Raw genomic sequence first — 24,900 nt, forward strand, 5'->3', positions numbered from 1 at the left:
CCAGGGCTGCTTCCCACACCAGTATAATGAATGACATTTGTGAGCTACAATAAAATAAACAGTGGTGGTGTGTCCTCTGTTCCACCGCTTCTATTTCCAACGTGAACTTGCGAACTTGAAGACAAACAGAGTGGATATCCCACAATAGAGAGGGAATGACTTTTTTCCTTTGGTGGTGAGTTTTTCTCAGAGTTCTTGTAACTAATGTGCACTAATGTGCAAAGTGATGTCAATGGCATATTCTATTCACAAAAGAAATGGTGAATACGTCCCACATTTGCAGAATAATTTTAGACAGAAGAAAGACATACAGCAGTACTTGTAGAAGTACACAGTCTGTGCTACTTGTTCCGGGCAAGAGGGAAGTGATGATAGCAGCCAATGCCAGCAGGCAATATTCGAGGAGAAACCTGAATATAAGGTCATAGAGATAATGATTGAACAATAGACAAAAAGAAAAAGATTCTCTGAAGGCCAAATTAGAGAGCTTGATGCTAGGCTTCGAAAGTCTAGACCAATCCCGCTTCTGGAGGGCCACTGTCCTGCAGAGTTCAGCTCCAACCCCAATTAAACTCACCTGAACAGCTAATCAACATCTTACTAAGCATACTAGAAACTTAGGCAGGTGTTTTGAGGCAAGTTGAAGATAAACAGTGGCCCTCCAGGACCGAGTTTGGACAGTCTTGGTCTCTAGACCAACAGAATGCTGATGGATTAATTGCTTCATGTTTGTTTGTTGGGTAGGTCTGGCCCATCGACAAAGAAGGAAAATGGGTTCGTTGTTCAGGGACCTGGGCAGAGGCCAGACACCGATGGGTCACTCTATAACCTCCTATGATGGATTTTTGTCCCAGGCCTTGTGATTAAGCAATGCCCACTTTTATGGGACATGAAAACACACACGCACAACCTAAAAAAGAATAGCTGAACAGCAGAATTGAAAATTAATTGAAATGTATTTTCAAATAGAGTAGGTTTTAATTCCAAATACACGACTGGTCAAAAGTTTGCAACAATTACGATTTTTTTATGTTTTTTAAAGAAGTCTCTTATGCTCACCAAGGCTGCAATTATTTGACCAAAAATACAGTAAATTATTTTGTGATATGATAACACCACAGGAATGAGTTACACTTATTCAAATAGAAAAGTTATTTTAAAATAATATAATTTCACAATTTTACTATTTTTACTATATTTTTATCAAATAAAATGCTACACTGATGAGCATAAGACTTCTTTAAAAAACAGTTTTAAAAATCTTAATTGCTGTAAACTTTTGAATGGTAGTATTATGTGCTCTAGGCCAACAGCGGCCATTCAGCGCTCATGTACCAGCCAAGAACAGCTTTATCTCGGCCAGTCCTTCGGGAATTTTCCGCTGGCTCTTATGTAGAAAGCATTTAAACATGAGGTATAATTCATTTTGGATAAATCAAACAGGCAATATTTGGTCATATTCCTCTACTTGTTCCAGAGTAAAATCGATTTGGCTAAGGGCAATGTTAAGTTTCATATCTTTATATTTGTATTTAACCGAAATCCTGCACTATAACTTTGTACTTTTGTTCAACTATGACTGCACTTGCTTGTTTATTTCCAATTGTACAAACTTCTTATGCTTTTATAATGGTGAATATTGTTTATTCAAAAATGTATCAATAAATATAATATTATATAAATAACATGCAGCATTTGGTATCGACAAAGGGTCGTTTGTGATTGTGATTTCGACTTCAGTGAAAGTTAGATACATTATTACACCATTAGATGGCAGAAAAGACTATCTTTATGAGTAAGTCACTAGCAAAGCCTTATATTGAAAAGGACTGAAACAATGTTGTAAACAATAAGATGCAACTTACAAATGCATTGACTAGCACTGTCATGGGAAATCCCCCTCACTGTTAAAAGGACAAAGACAAAGAAATATCTTTCCTCAGCAAACATTCAAACTGATTTTGTGATTATGATGTATATAAGATTGACCTGAAGAATATCAGTTAGATGCAGATCTCTCTCTCTTAATACTCATACATACTCTACATAATACAAAAAGCTTCAATGAAGCAACTCAGCATTACGTCGTTACTAGTTCTAAAGTGACCTTTTAGAATTAGTAACAGAGGCTTGGATTCAACTTTCAAACTGTCAACTTGAGATTTGAATCCGTGGCGGAAGGAAGTAATTCTGCACAAAAGTGTTTTTTTTTTTTGTTTTTTTTAAGACACCCCATTGTTGTTTCAGATTTGTTTGCACACCTGTTTCGTAGAACTGTTGTATAAACGCAATATCACACAAGTAGCCGTGGGATATGTGATATTATATATTACAAATAAATTAAAAAGCACTGCAGTGCAGTGCAAAATGCTTTGTGTGAACCAGCCCTGAACATATGCATGTCCAACCCAGTCTCACGGCAGTTCGTGACATAGTCACGAAATTTAATCTATTGATTCGTGTTCGTGGACACGATTTTCCCCATTTTTTCGTGTCACTCAGCACGACTTTCAATCTAATGTATTTCAATGGGACGTATTTTTCGTGCCTGCACCACGTTTTTCTTTCGAGAGCACAGTATTGTTTTTTTTCTCAATTGTTATTCATTTTGCAAACTTTAAGAGCTACATTACTCAATATTTAATCAATAGATTTTAATCCTCGTTTTTATTGCTTTATATTCGGTAGGCTACTCAACATTAATCTATTTATTCGTGTCCAAGGGCACAAATATCCTTATTTTTTTCGTGTCACTCAGCACGACATTCAATGTATTTCAATGGGACGTATTTTTCGTGCTTGCACGTCTTTCTTTCGAGAACACACTATTTTTTTTCTCAAATGTTTGGCTATTCCTTTTGCAAAATTTAAGGGCTACATTGCTCAACATTTAATCAGGAGATTTTAATCCTCGTTGTATTGTAGCCTATTCGGTAGGCTACTCAACACGAATTTATTCGTGTCCAAAGGCATTTCATTTTTTTCGTGTCACTCAGCACGACTTTCAATCTAATGTATTTCAATGGGGCGTATTTTTCGTGCTTGCACCACGTTTTTCTTTCGAGAGTTGTTTTTTCTCAATTGGTATTCATTTTGCCAACTTTAAGGGCTACATTACACAACATTTAATCAGGAGATTTTAATCCTTGTTTTTATTGCTTTATATTCGGTATAGGCTACTCAACATGAATCTATTTATTAGTGTCCATGGGCTCAAATTTTCTTCTTTTTTTCGTGTCATTCAGCACGACTTTCAATCCAATGTATTTCAATGGGACGTATTTTTCGTGCCTGCACCACGTTTTTTTTTCGAGAGCACCGTATTGTTTTTTCTCAATTGTTATTAATTTTGCAGACTTTAAGGGCTACATTACACAACATTTAATCAGGTGATTTTAATCCTCGTTTTTATTGCTTTATATTCGGTATAGGCTACTCAACATGAATCTATTGATTCGTGTTCATAGGCACGAATTTCCTTCTTTTTTTCGTGTCACTCAGCACGACTTTCAATCTAATGTATTTCAATGGGACGTATTTTTCGTGCCTGCACCACGTTTTTTTTCGAGAGCACGGTAGGCTATTGTTTTTTCTCAATTGTTATTAATTTTGCAGACTTTAAGGGCTACATTACTCAACATTTAATCAGGTGATTTCAATCCTCGTTTTTATTACTTTATATTCGGTATAGGCTACTCAACACAAATTGATTCGTGTCCATGGGCACGAATTTCCTTCCTTTTTTCGTGTCACTCAGCACGACTTTCAATCTAATGTATTTCAATGGGACGTCTTTTTCGTGCCTGCACCACGTTTTTCTTTCAAAACACAGTATTGTTATTTTTATTTTTTTTTGTGATTCATTTAGAAAACTTTAGGGGCTACTTTGCCCATCATTTAATCAGGAGATTTTAATCCTTGTTTTATTGCTTTTTAAATTATAATCGGTAGGCTACTCAACATTGTAAACCATCGTCAGTGCTTCCTTACATTAAAAAAATATGTATATTATTCCTGAATGCGAGTGCAAAGTTGAGTTACGGCTATTGCTTCTAAATATTCCTGTTTCTTTGCTGAAAAATACCGGTTTTCCATCGGTTTGGCGTGTCAAATCTAACAGTAACTACATTTCCCACGAGCCTTATCGACCGTTACTATGGATGACGACAGATAAAACTGAGGACCCGCCACCGATTCTCTTTTAATGATATCCTCATCTTTTTTCAACACACACGCGAAAGTGTGCTTGATAATTCAACAATACTATGTGTTATGGCCATCAGTTTTATTTGTTTCCAGTATTACCCATGATCATCAGCTTCCGTTGCTATGGAGACGGAGCCAGCCCGCCCTGTAATTGGGTGATTTCTTCAGTGATTTCTCATTGCGCTCAAACCACTTTCCAGGTAAGTTGCTAGGCTCATTCGTACGTAACGATCACGTTTTGCTATAAATAATTGATGCATTTGCCATATTAGATTCACATGATTTACACGTTAGGGCAACGAATTAAAGCCCGTCCAAGGTTTGCTCATTATCAGAAAAAAATCCTGTGAAATTAGGCTTGCTAAATGGATAGCCAACTTCAACATGCTAACTCTAACGTTAGTTATCTAAAATATGTAATTTTCTCTCGATCATCGTGGTTCACCCACAGTGTCACTGTAATGTGTCAGTAATAACAATATTATCACTTGGTCTAAACTTATACTGCACATAACGCTGCCTTTTAATCTGGGATGTCGAACCCCAGGCACATGTTACGCGCGCGCGCCTTTAAAAAAAAATTACGCGCACAGGAAATAGGAGCAACGTGAATCTGTATTTATTTATTTTAAGTATTTATAAGAAAATGGGAATCACTCACTATTAGGGTCATTAATAGGGTACATAAACACTACATAATCAACATTTTCTGTTGTTCTCCATGCAGATCCTGTCAAACACATCACCTGTCCGAACCTATAGCCACACCTGATTTCAAAACCCAAAGGCACTTTTAAGAGCCAACCTCAATCTCTTCTTTATTTTCTATATCTCACATTCTCTCTGTTCTCAATATCTATATTTCTCTCTCCATCTATCTCACAGTCTTTATCTATTGCTCGTTCTTTTCTCTCTGTCTGTCTTTGTCTACTTGTCTCTTATCCATCTTTGTCTGTCTGTCTGTCTGTCTGTCTGTCTGTATCTGACTGTTATAATGCCGGGGGGGTCTACAAAAAAGAACTGCCCTTTTTGTCAGGGCATTTTATTTTGTGCACAAAAGGTCTGTTCACACTGTAAAAAGGAGCAACCTCAGAAGCAGCGCCTCAAGAAGAAGCTTCAGAGGTTTGATGAGAAGCGAGATGAATGGGTGGTTGGTCGTAAGAAAAACCACAACATTGCATCCATCAAGGATGAAGCCAATATCCTGGTACGTACAATTTCATACATGACATTAAACTTTCCAGATCATCTAGGAAGTACATTCAGTGGTACCATTTGTTATTAAGTGAGCATGCCAGCGCAAGGTCAGAAAGACAGTATTTTTTGCCAATATAGATAAAGTTAAATTATTTTTTTCTAATGATACTTTGTCCTCCCTGTGTCATCAGAACTAATTTAAAAGTACAATTTAACTATCAAATTTGAAGGTAGATGTAATTGTGATTTTTAGTTTTTATTTTAGTGGTAGGCTAATACCCTAAAGTAAACACATCTTCACCATAACACATCACAGACCTTAATGATCTACCAGAGCAAAATTTGAACACACAGCAAATATAATTGATACTCAGGAATTCTTGAGTTCATAACAAATACAGGCATGTATTGTGACAGAATTGCAATATAATAATCAAACTTTCTTATCGAGTGGATGAGAAATAACAAATGAACTGCATTCATACTGTACTACTCAAAACAACAATGTGCACGTGTCTACTGTAAATATGTGCAGCATTCACCCATTTGGTCATGTTATCACTAAGGTTCTGCCTTTTTAAAATAAATCTTTAGATTGTCATTGTCCAGTTGCACAATGGCTACATAATCTTATCAACGTAGGTGCAAAACCCAAGCTCCTAATATTACAAAAAGTTATATTTTAACCTTATTTTCTATATATATTTGTTTTTTTTGCTTCTACTGTATGAGCCTTCCTGTTTGCACATACTTGGTTTTACAAAAGCAAAACTCACTATTAGGTTAAAAATCCTGAATGGCAGTAACCTGGATGCTGTCATTAATAATGTTATATTTTCTTAATAATTAATATTCCTAGTTATTTTTTATGTTGTTTTTCTATTTCATTAAACAGCAAAAATACACAATGTTGTCATTGCAGCTTGAGAAACTCCATGCCATTGGATACAAGCCAGTTCTGCTTCTTGGAAAGGAGACCAAAAAAAAAGAAATGAAGTGTGAAATATTAACCCCTCGCTGCACCCTCTCCGCCTATGCCCAGGACTACCTTCAGAAGATAGGTTCATTTTATGAATACCTTTGTGAAGGTGAGATGCATGCACTGTATCTTAAAGTCACAGTTCACAATTTGTGTTGAGAGCGCAAAAGATTTTATTATCTTAAAGGAGATTTAACATTGAGCTTAATTTTTTGTAAATCACAAAAATCTGGACATACTAATTGAACACATGAAATTCGCAAAGACACGTTTTGGTTACTGGGTCAATGAATTAAATGATAATATATATATATATATATATATATATATATATATATATATATATATATATATATATATATATAATATATATATATATATATATATATATATATATATATATATATATATATATATATATTCAATAAAACAATATCAAGGACGGCGCTAAAATGTAGAGCATTACCAGAAATAACACAAAGAAAAAGAAAACAATCAAATGTTGGCTGGATACACCAAAAACTTACACTGCTACTAACTTTGAGGCATAACCCAGACTGTAAACAAACATTATACTTGTCATTTTTTGAATAGATATTATGAGCAGTTTGGGTTTTATTTTCCCGACTTAAAGATATATTGTATTGGTTATAGTCATTGGAAATCAATCAAATATATTGCAGATATCTAATACATCCAGTTGACACTCAATAGTTCTCCTGCAATCAAAAGTGCCTTCAAATCTGGTTGGGCAAAATTTGGACTAGGCCTATATGATTCAAACAGATTAAAACTTAAAACAGGTACAGATCAAGCTTATGGTTAACCTCTATGTTTTAAATAAGCAAAACACAACACTTGTTTAACTTGCACAGGTTGGACCCAGGATTCCAGTGGCAATGATGATCAGCTGATTACGCTGCATCTCACACCCTGTGACCCATTGGAGAACAAGCAACCGGAAGAAGGTGAGCAGGCGAGCCCCGTGGAGGGGCAGGTGGATCAGGCGAGCCCCGTGGAGGGGCAGGTGGAGCAGGCGAGCCCCGTGGAGGGGCAGGTGGAGCAGGCGAGCCCCGTGGAGGGGCAGGTGGAGCAGGCGAGCCCCGTGGAGGGGCAGGTGGAGCAGACGAGCCCCGTGGAGGGGCAGGTGGAGCAGACGAGCCCTGTGGAGGGGCAGGTGGAGCAGACGAGCCCCGTGGAGGGGCAGGTGGAGCAGACGAGCCCTGTGGAGGGGCAGGTGGAGCAGACGAGCCCTGTGGAGGGGCAGGTGGAGCAGACGAGCCCTGTGGAGGGGCAGGTGGAGCAGACGAGCCCTGTGGAGGGGCAGGTGGAGCAGACGAGCCCAATGGAGGGGCAAGGTAATTAGAACAAATTTAAAGAGTTACAGTTTATATTTGTAAAGGCCTAAAGTGTTTGACCAATGGGTTACCTTGAATTTACTTGACTTCCAGTTTATTTCCCCCATAGAGCTTGATGCAGGTTAGGGCTCTTTTCAGCATCGACATTGCAATGTGTGCATGTGAAATAGTCACAATGCAGGATGCATGATGTCAAGTAGGGGAAATGAACTCAAACACACCATGCTATAACTTTTTTGCTGGTTGATAAATTAAAACTCACAAGGTTCTCATTTTCCATGGATAATCTGCTAGAAAAGTTGATCTGATATTACATAATTAGATGGTCTATCCGATTCTGTACTAGGGCTTTTGGAAGGAATTTTGTGAGTCTATTATAAATCTAAAAGTAAAAAAAAATGCTACTAATCGAATGCTGAAATTACTTGGCCAAAATTAAAGATTAAAGATATTAGGATAATTTGAATATTCAAAATAATTGGGAATGTCAGTGTCCCATGCACACTAAACTTGAAGGCAACATATCTCAATTTATCAGATTGCTATGAAATTTGATGAGCACATTTCATGCTCACAACCACACCACCATTTTCCCACCCCTTGCGTTCCTTGATCAAGTCAGCGAAGGATCAGCTCTTGTTGAAACAAATTAGGATTATCACAAACAGGATGGACATAAGCGAGAAAGTGAAACACGTGGAGTAAATGGAGCAACCTTAATTCAATCGCAATAAGACTACATGTACTTTACACCTATTAATACATGTACTGCCACACTTGTGCGACGTTGTGGTCTTTCAGTATTTTAAATAATAAGTTAAAGATTTATTTGGTATATGAGTAATTTTCTTTCTCCAAACCCATTGCTGTCTTCACAGGGTCAGCCAGGGGCACAGTTGCAAGTCGCAAAAAGAAAAAGTCAGGTATGTAAATAATGTTTGTTGGGTAATTATTGGTGGTTCTGATAACTGTTACCATAGCTCATTAGTCAAGCAGATTCTCTTAAAGGGTTAGTTCACCCAAAAATGAAAATTCTGTCAGTAATTACTCTCCCTCATGTTGTTCCAACATTCATGTTTACCTCGAAGCTAATACTCCCGCTAGCATACAATAGCCACATTAGCAGTTAGCTGCTGTTTGTTACACACAGTAGAGCAATAAAAACACAGTCTTAAGGCCCGTTCACACCAAGGATGATAACTATAAAGATAACGATAAAGATATAATTCTAAAAATCGTTCTCCATATTAAAGAATAACAGAGTTCACACCACAACTATAACGATAAAGATATGAGGAACGATATCATAGGGATCACTTTCAGAACGATTTTTTTCCAGCTGTCGAACGATAAAACACTGACAGCCAATCAGAATCCATTCTAATTTAAAGGTCTCGCGCATTTAAAATGGATCTGGATCATCCGGGCGCGCGCGTGCTTAGAATAAAAAGTCCGTTATCGGTCGCTGGTGTGGACACATATATAGTTATCTTTATCGTTATCTTTATAGTTATCGTGCTTGGTGTGAACGGGCCTTTACCGTTTCAATTGCAGGCAAGTCTCTGATTGTTGAAAATGGCCCCTTTTTCCCGAGCTTCGATGCCAACTTCGCCTGATATTGCCCCAAATTTGTGAAGGATTCCGGCGTAAAATGTTTAGTTAGCACAGACACCAAACGTTAAGCCAGTGGGAAGGGTTGTAGGAACCGCGTCATTAAAAATGAATTTAATCCACTGGTCCCTGATAGCTAGGTCCGTTCTTGGTAGAGAAAACACATTTACATGTTGATTCTGGCAGTCAACAACAGAGCAACTCACGTGTGCACTACGTTTCTGCATCTTTCGCGACTGAATTGAATATGAGGGGGTAAGGGGCAGGGCAGGCTTCCCGCGGCATAGGTCTGCGGTGTCCATATATGGTATATCCTGCCCCGTCATGACGTCAAGTCGGGGCTGAAATTAAAATCTCGTATTTGAGTGCGCGTGCACGCTTGCTGGTTGATGAATCCTGGGGTAAACAAACGCTTCACTTTTAAATATCGGCTTCCCGGCCAGTGTATAATCGTTAGGCAATCATAACATACATTGATTCTCGTGGAAAAGTGAAAATTACAGGTTATGACTCCTTTAAGATTGAGCAACTGGAGTCACTTGGACTATATTAACAATCTCTTTAATACATTTTCTGGGCCAGCAAGTTTCAATCCCTTAGTAGCCTATGGAAATGTGATCCAGCTCTCAGATTTAATCAAAAATATCTTAATTTGTGATCCGAAGATGAACGAAGGTCTTACGGGGTTGGAAGAACAACATGAGGGTGAGTAATTACTGACAGAATTTTCATATTTGGGTGAACTAACCCTTTAAGTAAATAAATGAATTACGCAAATAGAATTTAAAGGGGACCTATTATGCTAATTTCCAGTTCTATATTTTTGTTCTGATAGTCCACTAGAGTAGCTTTGCATTATCCTTAAAAAAAAATCCTTATTTATCTTGAACTGGTCCTTTATGCAGACCCTGTCTGAAACGAGTCGTTTTAGATGGAGTATTCTATAAGCCTACTATGATTACTATTCTAATGAGCCTCAGCCTGCATGTCATGTAAAATGTGGAGCCAAATATAAACAGCGTGTTTGCAGACACATTAACTGAAATAGAGGATGGTCTTTTTCCATATTTCAGGGGTCTCTACTCTCTAGACACACCAGGGAGTCAGGGACACATATTTATGTTGAAAAGACATTACAAAGTGCATTTTGTCTAATTAATGTAAATGTGTTTTTTTGTTTTTTGTTTTTTCTCACAGGGGGACCAAGGCATATGCCGGAAAGGAAAAGGTCACAAAAGAGTAAGTGCATTGCATGTAAATGCAATGATTGATACTTTGCTATACATTGCAACTTTTACCCCGGTTTATTTGCTATAGTTCCATTGCTTTTTTTTAACTACTTAAAACAGACAATTAGTCAAAATTTTATTTATTTATTTAATCATTTAGCAAAAGCTTTTATCCAAAGCGACTTAGCGACCCGCAACAGGGCAACAATATGTAAATGTCTTGACCAGTCCAGCTAGTCCAGCGTAGCACACATAACCATGATTATTCATAATAGATATAGAATAGTAATAATAATAATAATAATAATAATAGTAGTACATAATAGTAATAGTGAGATTAGTACAATTGACAACCTATAAAATCCAACAGGCTTAATTAGTCTAATTTGACCAAAATGCATTGTAGTAGTAGAAGCAGCAGCAGTGGAGTATTCTCAGTTGTGAGCTGTGGCTTAGCAGTAGTATGGTTATTCAAGCAAGCATACCACATTGGAAATTAGTGATTTGGTTCCATGGTACATGTTTTGATTAGTGATAAACATCACTTGTTGTCATCCTTGCAAGTCTGCTCCCTACTTAAAGGGATACTCCACTTTTTTTGGAAATAGGCTCATTTTACAACTCCCCCATAGTTGTACAGTCAAAATACAGTAATATGTAGCAGCGCCTGAAAATGGTCGACCCTAGTCTACCGAGCTGGGGACTATTTTCAGGCGCTGCGTCATATCATTACGTCTGCTGGACTCATGGTACGGCAGCAAAGTTTCTTGATTATTACGCAGGAATGAGAGTATAGTTCCTAGCCATATCAGCCTAGAAAATCACAAAGTGATTCATAGTTGTAAGTCTTCATAGTTGTGTTTATTTTGTTCCTAAACTAACTAATAAGTATTTGAAACGTGTTTTTGTTCACAGATTGCTCCTACCACACTCGCCTAGAGGCTTTCCCCATCAGGAGTGTAGTAAGAGAAAGAGTGAGAAAGGTTAGACAGTCATAAAGGAACTGCAGAGTGTAGGCAGTATGCAGAGTGCAATATAGGATTTAGAAACTTCCTTGTGAGTTGGCAAATACATATTACAGTATACATACCATAATTGTTAGGTAGATGCTTTTTATGTGTTTGGTCTTTTTTGAATTACAGTTTAGAAAGGAGTGTCTACTGAAAATAATGACCCATTGTATCAATGAAACTCAGTGCCTATAACCAGACATAATAGCCTTATGCTAAGAATGGAATTATTTATTTATTTTTCTTGATAGGGCAAAGCAGAAATGTTGGTTGACTGGGAGCCCTGTCCAGTATGGTAAGTATTTCTCTGTTCTTCTGCTTTATGAATTAGAGATAGGGGGGTTGGCTACAATACTTTTTCTATTAATCCGTTCTGTTTCAGATTAAACAAGCATTATAACAAGTGTAAAGCACACATCATTACAGAACTATAACAGTTTCATTTTCCATCTATGAAGGACCACCACCATTAATGCATGCATGAAGGTGGTGGTCCTTCATAGATGGAAAATTAAACTGTTATTCCCTAAAAATTCCCTTCTGTTTTTAGTGGTGAGCAGTGGGCCCAGTCCTGGCAGCCAAAGGATTCTCTCCGAAATAATGAAAATAAATAAAATGTATGTTTTGAACTCCATTTTGGTTTCAGCGTATTTATTCAATTGTTTCTGTTTTGCATTTGAAGTCGTATCTCATCTTTCTGTAGTAATGAAAAGGTGAAAATCTCCAAGAATGTGACCTGGAGTTTAATCTCGAGAGGGCTGTACTAGAAATGTACTTAATCCAACTGAATTTTCTTCTTCAGATGTTATTCAAAAGCATGTTTTCATATTTCATGATTATACATTGCACTTTTATTTTATTACAGTTGACGCGTAACTTGATTTCATGTTCTGTTGTCTGTGCTTTTCAAAGTTCACTTAACCTCACTGTGCACTGTTAAGAAATACAGCCTTATGGCTTGTTTGACATGAAGCTTAAATATGAAGTTCAACAAATAAGACTGACCTTCTTTATACTCACTCATTACTTTATATCTTTTACATTCTCTCTCACTCTCTTCTACTCCAAACTCATCAGCTGACTGGGCGTTTTACGTCTTAAACCAAATGTATTTTCTTCTCAACCCTCTTGAGCCAATCGTGTCATAGGTCCCTCCGCTGTGCTCATCAGGAGAAGAGCTCCACATTCATCCAGATCTCAGCATTGCTACTCACCCCTTCACCACCACCAGTGTCGGCTCCATGTAGGGGATATCCCTCTTCATATCATGCATTTCTCTACAGTACACCTTTAAAAGAACGATGTTTCGATGTGTTCCAATTGCCAAAGACTATATAGTTTCTACTTGTCATGCACCTTGTCAATAAATTTGTTTGATCACCCTTTAAGCCTCTTGTGAGTAATAAAGCAATACATAAGCATTTGGTGTATTTTCACTTATATTTTTGTGAAAGACCACAAATACACTATGATAACACTTGCAAAAGATGATAATTTTTGTTTTTACTTTTCCATACATCAAATTCAAAACAATATGATGATGTGGTTGAGACAAAAGAAACAACCTTCATTGAGTATATTTATATGTGGAATTTGTTTAACTTTACAAGTGGATTCTTTTTAAATGAAAATGTAGCCTATATATAATTTAATCAGGGCCTTCAAGTTTTATAAAAAAATTGGAGTGAGGTTACATTTGTTTGGGGAGGAGCCCCTCAAATATTTGAAACAGTGACCCCTCGGCCCCAAGTTTTTGCTTGCAGTTCAGTTTTATCTATTGTTCATAATTGACCAGCACAAACAAATTATAACAATTGGTAAATCTGATGAAAAAAACATGCATATTTAATCCAAATAAAATAAATGGTTTTATATATTTCAAAAGATAAAGCATAGAACTGTGCGGAGCCGCTTGTTGGCTGAAGTACCAGTTCCATCTGTCACACTTTGATCTCTCTCACACACGTGATCTCTCTCTCTCTCTCTCTCTCTCTCTCTCTCTCTCTCTCTCTCTCTCTCTCTCTCTCTCTCTCTCACACACACACACACACACTGATTTAATTATAAAGATACATGGATCACCATGATTTTAGCTTCTAGAATAGAACAGTTTTTGTCACTAGTTAAAAGACAAATATTGATTTATTGTGAAGGTCTTGATCTGGACAGTATATCGCACATTTTGTCTCCTAATGCTGACATATTTATACACAGCAGTTTATTACATTCATCAGGGCAGGGGGCAAAACAAACACGTGGAGGCCATAATTAAATAATAATAATAAAAAATTAAAGGTCGCTCTTTGAAGGACTAAACTCCCGCCGACAAACTCGAATTCATTTCTACTGTAGGCTACAGCCTATAGCCTACCAGCTAAAACCACAGATGTTAAATCCTGGCGATTTTGTTTCACCCTGATCATCTAAATGCAGCATAATGTATGTTTTGGCTGTATAATGTATGTTTCTTGATATATATAATAGTAAAGACACATTTTTATAACCCTGGTCGGGAAACCAGAAGAACTACAAGTATGGTGGCTGATTTGTACACTTTGTAAGAAGTTCTATGGCGCGTCTCTTGTGGGAATTGTAGTTTATAAATAGCGTACATTGGAGATGGCCCTGATGGTTGTCCTACAACTACAATATCAGTTAAATATACTTAATGACCTGAGATCCTAGCGATTTTTTTTTATTTTGATCATTACTATCACTATATACACAAACTGTAGTTTTTTTAGGAGCCATGTAGAATCTCAAAAACAAACACACTCTACAATACACACTGGTGAGATAGGCTACATGCAAACCAATACTACAAAAACTAATGCGGTAATACGCAAGCGATGTTGGTTGTGGTTCTCTCCTTCAAAAACGTTTTCACATGATGAACACAACAAAAATTCAAAAATTCAAAAATTCAAACACAACAAAAATTTTTTTTTTTTCATTCCTTAATACAAAACAATACACCAAATAACACCAATAAAGATGATTCTGCTCCAGCATCCCATCTTTGGTCCTAACCAGTCATTGGGGGTAAAATCCCCTGGGACGCATGAAATGAAATGTGCAGGCAGACTTCTTCCAATCCATCGTGTCCTACAAAATTAGAAGCACTGATAATGCATCCTTTTTATAAAATGGAAGCATATATCTGTATGTGAGGCAATTTGATGCATTTCTTTTCATTAAAGTAGTATAGTGCAACAGCCACCATACATGTACAGTATGTGTAGTCACAGCACAGAGTACAGCACTCAAAAGTTACAGTAGAGAGCAGTCTGACCCCTACTGTACCTTTTTTCCTCCCTGAAGTTTCTGATACAGTTTTTCTTGATTGTTTACACACATTTTCTGAAAGCATGCCTCATATTCTCAGAACTCTACACACAAATCAAAAAACACACACACAATGGGCAAAACCCCTCAATTCTCCTGCAAAATGAAACTTTACATTCAAAACAATGTTATTTCTTCTCAAAATGGTATTTTGTTTTCAAATGACACACACAAACCATCATATGAATAGACATTTATAAGAACCAGTTGAACACTGATGTGTTCAGTGTAAAACACTATGATGAATGGAAAACACTTCTTCTCCATCCATCATAATGACTTAGGTATTTTCTTGTTCAGTGTTACACTTACTACAGACAGTACATACATAAATGTTGTAAAATATCTGAGAATATTGTTTTTATACTCAGAACACACAAATACACGGTAACAAATACATTTTATTGTTCCCACAAAAACAATGTACACAGTGTACATCCCAACCAATTAAAAAGTTGTACATAGAGTTGTCTACATACAAAACAACAGAAGAATTGCCTGTGTACATTTACAGTAAAAAATGTTGGCATCCATTGCCCCATTGAAGAGCTGACCTGTTGCTCTTTTATGCTAAAGCTCTGATTGTTAATTGTAAAACTGTGTGACGGGTGTTTGCCCATATGAAGAGTCAGTGTGCATATTTGAATGGCAGTGTGTTCCTTGTGAAAACAAGAGATTTTCTGCATGAAAATTGTGCCATAAGCAGAGAATTGTGTGTAGTGTTTTGAAAATGGTTTTAGAACTGCAATTTGAGTGTAAAGCAGGAATTGTCCTTGTAGTTTCGCAGAATTGGTTCAGGGGGTTCGTGAATGCGTTACATGTTGTGCTCATTGTGTCTCAAGTACCAGTATTTGTGTGTAAACAATTGAGAAAAACTGTAATGGAAGCGACGGTGAAGTGACTCTCAAGTTTGGCTGTACTCGTCGCCCAGCCTCCTTAGTCATAGCCTACCATGGACAAGAACATGGTCAACTAAAAAGGCACAAATCTCATCTGAGACTGCTTGTCTTTTTGCCCTCCCCCTTCTCCTCCCCCTCTCATCTTATCCCTTTCATCGATATATTGAAGGTTCTCGATTGCTGTGTGACCAGTTTTGACTCTTTGTGTTTCCTCCTGGGTGATTGTGTGCTAATTGAGCTGAAGCTGTGCTGAATGCTAGTGCTTTCTAAATTACAACATTGTGTACGGCAATGATAAATGAAGGGATATGTGTGTAAAGTTTTGCAGTGAAAGTTCAAGAAATCTTACTCATGTGTCAAAACTGGGGAATAGTGTTTATAGTTTGGGGAAAAGGGTGTGCTTTTTGATGAATGGTGTTATGGTTTTGAAATTTTAGGGTTAGGGTTAGTGTTTCAGCAATCGAGTAAAACTGTAACATGCCTTAACACACCTTAGATACACATTACTTATTATACTAGATCGATCTTGTTTAATTACAAGCCAGGTTGGTTTGAAAATAAGTAAAAAGACATGCATTAAAGTAATGAATTAATAATGCAGTGTGATGTTAAATTAAAAAAAATTCCACATATAAATACGTGATGTTTTTTTTCTCCAGCTATTGACTTTTATCAACCATAAAAATATAAAATCTTATTTTTCAATAATAATGGATGAAAAAGAAAAAAACATAAAATGCTCATCTTTGGAAATACTTTATTTCTTGTCTTTTACAACAATACTACTGAAAATACACCAAATGCATATTTGTCAAACAAGCCATAAGGCTGTATTTAAAAAACACTGGACTGTGAGGTTAAGTTCACTTGAAAAGCTCCAGCAGAAAAGAGAATCAAGTCATCTGTAATAATATACAATAAAGAATAATCATAACAAAAAAACAGTGTATTTTTCTGTTACATACTATAATGCATCTGTGCAGTAATATAAAATTACACAACAGTTATATCCTACAGTATAATACACTCAATCAAATAGCGATCCATAGGCAGCCTCTGAAAAAAAAAATGACATAGACAGACACAGACACTGCTGCTGCACCGCAGAATAAGTAAATGTGGAGAAATGCAAGTAATCAAGAATGAGTTTTTACATCATGGCCTAAATGTGATGATAAAGGAATGGTCATGAGGTCACCAAAGTCATCATGTGCTTACAAGATTTCATGGCAATCTGCACAATTAGACAATATCAAATACAATGTCAAATTTTACATTCTGGTCTAATGGTTGTGCTACAGGGAATGTCATGAGGTCAACAAAAATGACATGATTCATTGCTCAGCAAAATACAAAAATTGGTTCATAACATTTGTTGTATGCAAGTCAAAAGTTTGGCCTGATGTTGGTGCAAAAGGAAAGGTCACAGGGTCACCACAATCAAGGGGAGTCTCTCTTAAAAGAGTATGAATACACTACCCAAATATCATGTGAGCCCAGTAATTACATCTGGTAATATCATACATGCTAAGTTGACATTTTTGGCTAAGATTGGTGCACCTATACTGGTAGGTTTGTGCATCTTCATTGAACTGTGCAATGTGCTTACTAAATTTAGGACATACTAGCTTTGGGACATACTACTTTGTCATCTTAATGGACAGATCTGTCGCGTGCATCATGTCACCGTTAACTGCCCTGTCAATCATCTTGTTAAAATTCTCCATTCAATCTAATTTTATTTTCTACCGTTTCGGAGAGAAATGTAGTTGCACGTTGATCTGCCAGTCGTGGGTCTTTCATGCGGAGACTCTCCTCATGTGTTTGCAATTTGAATATAATGATGTAAAAGTTAATGGCTAAAACGTATCTTTACAAAAGTCCACAATGCATCTGCAGATGCAATATAATGTAGACAACACTGAATAAATACATTTTCGTCAGGTTAGATACTGATAATTAATCACTCTAACCCCTTTATCTAAACCTCTCTACATAACCGCTGGATTCACGCGTCCTCCATGTCTGTAGTTTTTTAACACTTTTCACTCGTGTTTGTAGTTCTAACCGAATCCTCGTCCAACGCGCGATGGGTTGTGGGCAATATTAGCCGTTATAGTGTGCATCGATCTGCACTTCGGATTCTGACCGGAAATAGTAGACCATCCGGGTATATTTGGAACACTCATTTCAACGATTTGGGACGTACTAATTCTATTTTCGAATGCTATTTAGGATGGATAGTATGCGAATTGGGACGCACCTACAGTTTGAATTTTCAACAAGATATAATGCACACAGATTTTGATGAGGTAAATCAGCATACTAATAATACACAGATATAGGGCAAGTCCATTTCCTTCAACACAGTCCTTCGTTCAGCTTCCATCTGGGGAAATACAGAAAACAATAATAAGAGGCTGAATTTCAGCTGTTTTAGCATAAATAAAATACACAAATAAATTACTAAGAATAACAGTATTAGGGGGTTATTCCAAAAACTAACAAACATACATATTAATAAATAAATAAATGACCTAAATTGTGTTTTCCTCTTCATCCTCACTGGTGTCTGGACTACTGAGGCCACTTTGATCTTCCTCTTCAACATGTAGAAGGACAGAGGCCTCAGGACCTAAGGCAGTCTTATACTGTTGGAGGACCACTTGGAACCTTTCTGACACCTCTGACAGTCTTCTTCTTAAGAGACAGCAAAGTCCCTCATTTCCCTTGTCTACGTCTCAAAATACAAAAGAGATTACATTAAAGACAAACTATGTTAAGATTATTCAATAAGGCCAAAGAACTAACCTATTAAAATCTACATAGCAGGATGGTTGCCATTTTTATGTGTATCGCTGACATGGGACCAGGCTAGCTTCTGTATAAAACGACTTGAGGCAACATGACGGCTCACTGAGATGACTTTATGGAGGGAGGCCCAAAGCAGCATATAAGCGTTTTGTGCCCATGTCTGATAGCTGTTTTAAGTTAACAGTTTTCTTCTTCACTACAGTTATGCTGAAGTAACACATTGTGTTAGTTCCTGACCATCAAGGTTTTCTATGTTGACTGGAGGAAATAATAATAAGATTAATCTTGATGTTATGCTAACCCCATGTAACATATCAGGACACAAATTACAATGGTCAAAATTCTTTTGTTCATTTACGCTTTCAAGTAACAGCCATAATACAACATATCTGCACATCTTTCAAGCATCAATCTTTACAACCTTACTGACTTGTTACCATAGCTACAGTAACAATTGTAATCCCCATTTTATGTATATCCCAAAGGACCACGGCAAAGAGAGCCATAACCGTTCTACTCCATCCAAGTTCTGTGACTGATGTGTTTTTTTGTATGTTTTTTTTAAACACATTAGATGGACAGGGTTTTAATTAAACTTACCCTCCTCAGCCAACTTGTTCTTGAGAACCATTGCCAGGCTCTGCAACCACGTGCAGTGTTGTGCCATCTCCAACACCAAAACGCTTGTTTCCTCATGCAGTCGCCTTGTTAACATCACTTGGTCGTGCACTCGTTTCTTGATCGAAATATTTGCTAAGAATCAATAACAGTTACATGTATCCATGAGACAATCTTGCATAATCACTGCAAACATTGACTTTTTTTTAATCAAATCGATACATAAGAAAACTGAAAATACACCATTAAACTAAATTAATATTACAACACTCAATATGTAACATGCATGCCTTAGTTCAGTATACTCTATAAAGCAGAACTGTAAATAAATTCCTGTGAAGCATCTACAAACAGACATACCACTGCCATGAACCTCCCACGGCCATATTTGAGACACAGTACTCTCTCCAGTTAGGGAATGCTCCACCACAGCTACGTCAATGTTTGTTGCCGATTCTAGTACAAGATCATTGTATTTCTGTATCTCCTGAAGAAGGAGTTTTTTGTCTTCTGCCAGCTTCCTTCGAAGGCGATGGCGAAACTTGCTGCTGTCTAGAAAGACATGAAGTACAGAGGCAGAGGTTTTTGACAGAACTCTTCAACAATAAAAAAATTATAGCACCAAAAAATTGAAAAGCAAAGCTGCAGTTATTGAAAACATAATGAAATACAGTATGTGAAAATTATAATGTAGACTGACATGGGAAACAAATTGTCCAAGGTGTAACATTTAGGGGGGAATCTATTTGCATGATTTTCATGATTGCCTGAAAATAATAATTGTGCATTAATTAATTTAGAATTGGCAGTTTTTTATCTAAATACGTTCCCCTTCCACGGAGGCCTCTATGTTGCACCTCCATGTTCCTACAGTAGCCCACAACGGACAAACAAACACTAGATAGTACCTCTCACATTTTCTCGTCGGCTACCGTAGCTTGGAAAGATAGAGGTGAGGGAAGCTGGTTGCAATCGTCAAACCTCACTGATAGATGCCACTAATTCCTACCACTAAATCCTACAGACTGGTCATTTAAAGAACAGAATTCAACGATTGAGCTGAACTGTGCTACTACACTTATTTGCTAATTCCATGTTGGTGGAGTAGGATGCATACAGTAGCCTGAACTTATCAACCTATTATATTATATTATATAGTTATACCATTCTGACGGTAGAGGGTTCGCTTCCGGTGCCTCACACTAAGGTAGAGCCCCTCAATTGACTGCTGAAGTCCTCTGTGTGTGGTGCCTTGACTGGCACGAGATGTATCAGGTGTCTCTGTAGAAGATATAACGAAAGCAAATTCACTGTTAAAACAACACAGAACCGTTTCTCTGCTTGAATTTCATGTAAAACCTTTTAATCAAACTTATTTAAACTTTGTATGTGCACTTCCTGCAGGAAACTGGAATATACTAATAAACCTGACATCATAAATGTGGCATCACATTAGATGATGATCAACCTACTATTTTTTGCTGCTCTTTAATATCAAACATAAAATTTAGATTGTAGAAAGGGATGTTTGTTGTTTCTTTTATCTGGTCATGCTTACCACCAGCTGCCCATTCCTTTACATCAGATAGCCACTGTGACACCACTTCATCTGTGCAATCTAGCTCTGTTTTTAGGTCAGCTAGCCTTGCAGTCTCATCATGGAGTCTCTGACAAGTCTGATGAACAGTGTTATACAATAATAAGGATTAAAACTTGATTAACAACAGGCCAAGTAAACACAACAAAAGGACACACAAAACAATTAATATGAGACTTACCTTCACATATCTTGTGGAAAGTGCCTGATGTAAAGAGATATTTTTTTTCTCGTTCCACCCCATTGCATGCAACGTAAGCATGTCCACCCGTGCTGTTGAAAGCAAATAATGAGGTTATGATGATCAATCTAAAAATTTTTTACAAGAATATTGCAAACTCCGGTCACCTGCTTTGGACATATATTTGGTCGTCAGGGCACAACGTGAGAGGTAGCTGTTCACTTGCTCCACCTCCTCACCAGCGGTAGTCCCTGCTCCTTCCTGGTTCCTGCCACTCCAATTAATCTGTTAGTAAAGGGTGGAAGAAATTCAATTTAATTTTATTTATATAGCCCAATATCACAAACCACAATTTGCATCAAAGGGCATTACATTCCATGCAAGAAATGGTTATGCAAAAACACAAGATAACATAGTGTAGCTTAACTTATATTTAATATTATTAATGTGCTTGTAAATATTACAAATGTACATAAGATGCCAAAATATTATACACACCTCACACTTAGTAGCATGGGCTCGAGCATGCATTACACTGAGAAAGGGTTTCATAGTGGTCAGTTCCTGAAGAGCAGGAAGGACACTAGCAACTTTCTCCAGGTATGGCCAGTATTTGCATGCCACGTCCATTGCGAAGAATTGTGCCTTGGCTGGCATGAGCTCCTTCTGAAGGTACAGAGGGTAGGCAAATATCTCCCCCCTGTACATATTAAGGGCTTTCAAAAGGAACCCATGGCGACACACAGCAACCTCCATCCCCTCTTCATCCAATTTTGAAGCCCTCCTTGAAGTTTCCCTCGCTGCTGTCCACTGGGAGTCCCCACATGTGCCTCTTCCCTGTGTCTATGAAACACAAAACAAACACGACAAATCAAATAAAAGCAATGGTGTCATTCAATATATGGCATTTTGATTTTGTAATTGATATGCAGGAGTAATTGAAGTGGGGGTTACGTTTATTATTGTAACAACTATTTTGTCAACTTGCATTTTTCACTGCTTTCTGTATGGTGTCGACAAATCTAGACACCGCGCTGTCTTCAGCCACAAAGAGCCCCTCAAAAAAGCCAGGATCATCAGAGCTGAGGAAGAAAGAAAAATAGAAAATCCATTCATGAAATATATGAAGTAAGAAAATAAATCAATAAAAAGACTGGAAGAAAGATCACCTTCCGTTTCGGCGAAAGCGATATAGCTTTCTGTTTCCATCTGCTGAAACAGCCAACATTTCTGGTGTGCAGGCTGGGCAGGTGAAAGGAGCACTACAGCAGAGCTGGTCTTCCTCAAATGATGCATACGAAAGCTCTAAGAAGCTACGCTGCAGTGCATCGCCGTTGATAGATCCAGACTGGAAAATATATAGAATGAAATAGTATTTTGATATTGTCTGCTTATGGAATTTTTTTTATAAAATGGTAATAACATTTACACTTACTCTTCCTCCACACTTAGTGCGATGTTCCAGCAGCTTTGCGAAGGCTTGTCTGGAGAATCCCGGAGAGATGATCTTGAGTTCCTGAAAGGAGCTCAAGAGGTCCAGTGTATAAAGTGTGGAATTGGTGACGGAGGCTGGCCAATATCCACTTCTTAGGAGGTCTTTAAAGTCAGGGGTCCACTGCTGCTGGCATGTTTGACATTCATACAATGGCTGATGCAAGTCAAAACGCCCTTGGAACAAAAAAAAATAATTAAAAATATAATACACATTTACCACATACTTAATTTTACAACACTTAGTTCATTATGCACATTGTGAATGGTTAAGAGACATTGCGCAAGTTCCTATAATCCCACATTTATATTTTCAAATTCACTAAATTCCACACTGCTGTGTTGATTGGACATCATGCTGGAAAGATGCTAGGACAAAAAAAAACAAAAAAACATCTGTCTTTGTTTCAGTTAATAACATTACCATGTGCTATTCCATATTTCTGTCACTTCTGCAATTGTAAGCACAATGCCACAGCACAATAGTGTGAAAAACATCACATCTACAATATATATATATATATATATTTTTATTTTATTTTTTTTACCATTGATGGTAATTAAAATCACTGGTTTGCCTGGTAACACAGTGAAGTTTGTGCCTCCACAGGAGCAGTCTGGCACCTTCACAGTTGGCAAAATGCAAGCTGGCAAAAAGAAGGAAAACCAATCATTTAGATTATCTGTAACTGTCTGCAGACACACATTGAACAGCAAAATTAAAGCTTTCGTGAGAACGTACCTTGCTCATGGGTGCAATATCCATCCTCCCCTTTAATGATGCATGTGGTCGGAGGAATGGCTTCAAAAAAACCACGAATCATGCATTCCCTGTTGTGGAGTGGATGTTTTTTGTGATGCAATACATCACAGTCCCCACAGAACCACTCCTCAGGAAGACACTCCCTGCACCTAAGGAGAAAATTATATATATAAAATTAATATTATAATATAATACATTATTATATGTTATATGAATAACTCATATAAAGTACTGTACACTCTATTTAAGCTATTTACCTTTTACTAGGTTTGATTTTATTGTATAGGATTGCATAGTGCCTCAGTGTTTAGCACTGTCACCTCACAGCAAGAAGGTCCTAGATGTACTTTTCTCATTAATGTGTTTTTCATCTGGGTATCTAAGTCTTCTCCCATCCCAAAAGACATGCATCTTAGCCTATAAAGCAGGGCACTCTGCAAACCTACCCTGGGTAATTGAAGTTTGATATTAATGAAAACCAACCTAATAACAGCAGGCTCGTTGCAAAGGCAACACAGGGGATGACCAACAGCCTCTATTGAAATAAGGCATTTTAGGTGGTATGGTCTTGCTTCTTTCCAGCGCTCAGAGGCTTTCTGCTGCCGAAAAGACCATGATGATGCAGAGCTACTTTGAGGCTGAGCAGCAGAAGGACATGACGCCAAAATATCAGAGAGCCTCTCCATATTTTTTTCTGTAAAGAAAATCCAAAAATAAAGCGGTAAGGGATAATTTAGATAAGGAACAATTAAAAGTCAACTGATCAGTATTAGAATGAACACTTTTTTTATACTGTGCAAGCTTAAATTAATCACTGTGAATTACCAAATTCCCCTTGAGGATTTAGTTTTGTTGAGATTGCAGTAAGTGGAACCTCCACACTGGATGACAGGGAGCCCTCAACCGTGGGGTATGTGGCTGTAAAACAGCACATAGAAGAATAAGAACAAGTTAGGCTATCACACTCTATTCTTGTTCTTCTTTTCAAACTATATACTAAACAATTTATGAAATCAGACATATTTTTGTTAAGTACTTGGTAGTGTCTTCTACAATAGTGTCACTAATGTTTTTTTAGTTATTTGAATATCTTAAACTCTCAATAAACAATTACAGTGTTCTAATTTGAGTTGGTCCAACATTATCATTGTAAATTCCTCCTACAAATGTCAAATAATTCAGATATAACCTGTAGCGGAGGCATGGCGTCGCCCTCCTCGCCTCCCCCTCGGCTTACCACGTCCTACAGAGTCCCTTTTAGAGGTGTGTGGAGGGTCTCGTACACGTTTCCTCTCATCAGCTGCTCTCTGTGTATTGGAGTGAATATTTCTTGTAAGACTGATGTTGATAAAAGTACGGTAACCAAAAGGCAGGTAACTTGTGAAAGGAAAACACAACATAGTGTGTTAGTAAGGTGTTGAACAGCTTAAATGAGCCTTGGAATAGATTCTCCAAGTCTCTGTAACTCAGAGGGATGGAACTGCATATACTACTATTATTATTATTATATTCCCTTATTAACACGTCACAGAACATGGCAGGATGCATCATGCAATATACCTGTATAAAATCTTCTGCACTCATCATTCTTACATATTCCTC

At 37.3% G+C, this 24,900-nt stretch overlaps 2 protein-coding genes across 12 annotated transcripts in view; one reads left to right on the forward strand and one right to left on the reverse strand.

Moving 5' to 3' along the window:
- Positions 1–2,432: 2,432 nt before the first annotated feature.
- Positions 2,433–12,965, forward strand: LOC308704989 (uncharacterized protein). Its single transcript, XM_081389757.1, has 9 exons — positions 2,433–4,406; positions 4,934–5,413; positions 6,326–6,491; positions 7,258–7,542; positions 7,590–7,740; positions 8,619–8,663; positions 10,549–10,590; positions 11,842–11,885; positions 12,141–12,965. The coding sequence occupies exons 2-9, from the start codon at positions 5,201–5,203 to the stop codon at positions 12,305–12,307; spliced, it is 1,113 nt and encodes a 370-aa protein (XP_081245883.1). The 5' UTR covers positions 2,433–4,406; positions 4,934–5,200; the 3' UTR covers positions 12,308–12,965.
- A 3,609-nt stretch (positions 12,966–16,574) lies between these two features.
- The window catches only part of LOC308707169 (uncharacterized protein), a 166,765-nt gene continuing 158,439 nt past the window's right edge, over positions 16,575–24,900 (reverse strand). For 9 of the 11 annotated variants that reach the window (XM_081393392.1, XM_081393387.1, XM_081393386.1 and 6 more), the window contains 17 exons: positions 24,488–24,605; positions 24,124–24,216; positions 23,782–23,992; positions 23,278–23,447; positions 23,084–23,182; positions 22,480–22,712; positions 22,214–22,392; positions 22,033–22,126; positions 21,543–21,887; positions 21,212–21,329; positions 21,045–21,136; positions 20,825–20,942; positions 20,431–20,547; positions 19,627–19,818; positions 19,249–19,401; positions 18,372–18,568; positions 16,575–18,223 (listed from right to left, as the gene is read on the reverse strand). In XM_081393392.1, the coding sequence (XP_081249518.1) occupies positions 18,372–18,568; positions 19,249–19,401; positions 19,627–19,818; positions 20,431–20,547; positions 20,825–20,942; positions 21,045–21,136; positions 21,212–21,329; positions 21,543–21,887; positions 22,033–22,126; positions 22,214–22,392; positions 22,480–22,712; positions 23,084–23,182; positions 23,278–23,447; positions 23,782–23,992; positions 24,124–24,216; positions 24,488–24,605 (2,529 nt within the window). In that variant the 3' untranslated portion in view covers positions 16,575–18,223. Of the gene's footprint in view, positions 18,224–18,371; positions 18,575–19,248; positions 19,402–19,626; positions 19,819–20,430; positions 20,548–20,824; positions 20,943–21,044; positions 21,137–21,211; positions 21,330–21,542; positions 21,888–22,032; positions 22,127–22,213; positions 22,393–22,479; positions 22,713–23,083; positions 23,183–23,277; positions 23,448–23,781; positions 23,993–24,123; positions 24,217–24,487; positions 24,606–24,900 lie in introns of all 11 variants that reach the window. The other 2 variants (XM_081393394.1, XM_081393385.1) reach the window with 1 other exon arrangement.

This window comes from Scardinius erythrophthalmus, assembly GCF_964197995.2.
Source record: "Scardinius erythrophthalmus genome assembly, chromosome: 2".
Classification (NCBI taxonomy): domain Eukaryota; kingdom Metazoa; phylum Chordata; class Actinopteri; order Cypriniformes; family Leuciscidae; genus Scardinius; species Scardinius erythrophthalmus.

What these genes read in the sequence shown, in the direction of transcription:
- LOC308704989 (XM_081389757.1), top strand. Translation starts at nt 5,201, where the DNA reads ATGCCGGGGGGGTCTACAAAAAAGAACTGCCCTTTTTGTCAGGGCATT. An exon ending in AGGATGAAGCCAATATCCTG is followed by an intron (nt 5,414 to 6,325) that starts GTACGTACAATT and finishes TTGTCATTGCAG; the next exon opens with CTTGAGAAACTCCATGCCAT. An exon ending in GGGGCAGGTGGAGCAGACGA is followed by an intron (nt 7,543 to 7,589) that starts GCCCTGTGGAGG and finishes GTGGAGGGGCAG; the next exon opens with GTGGAGCAGACGAGCCCTGT.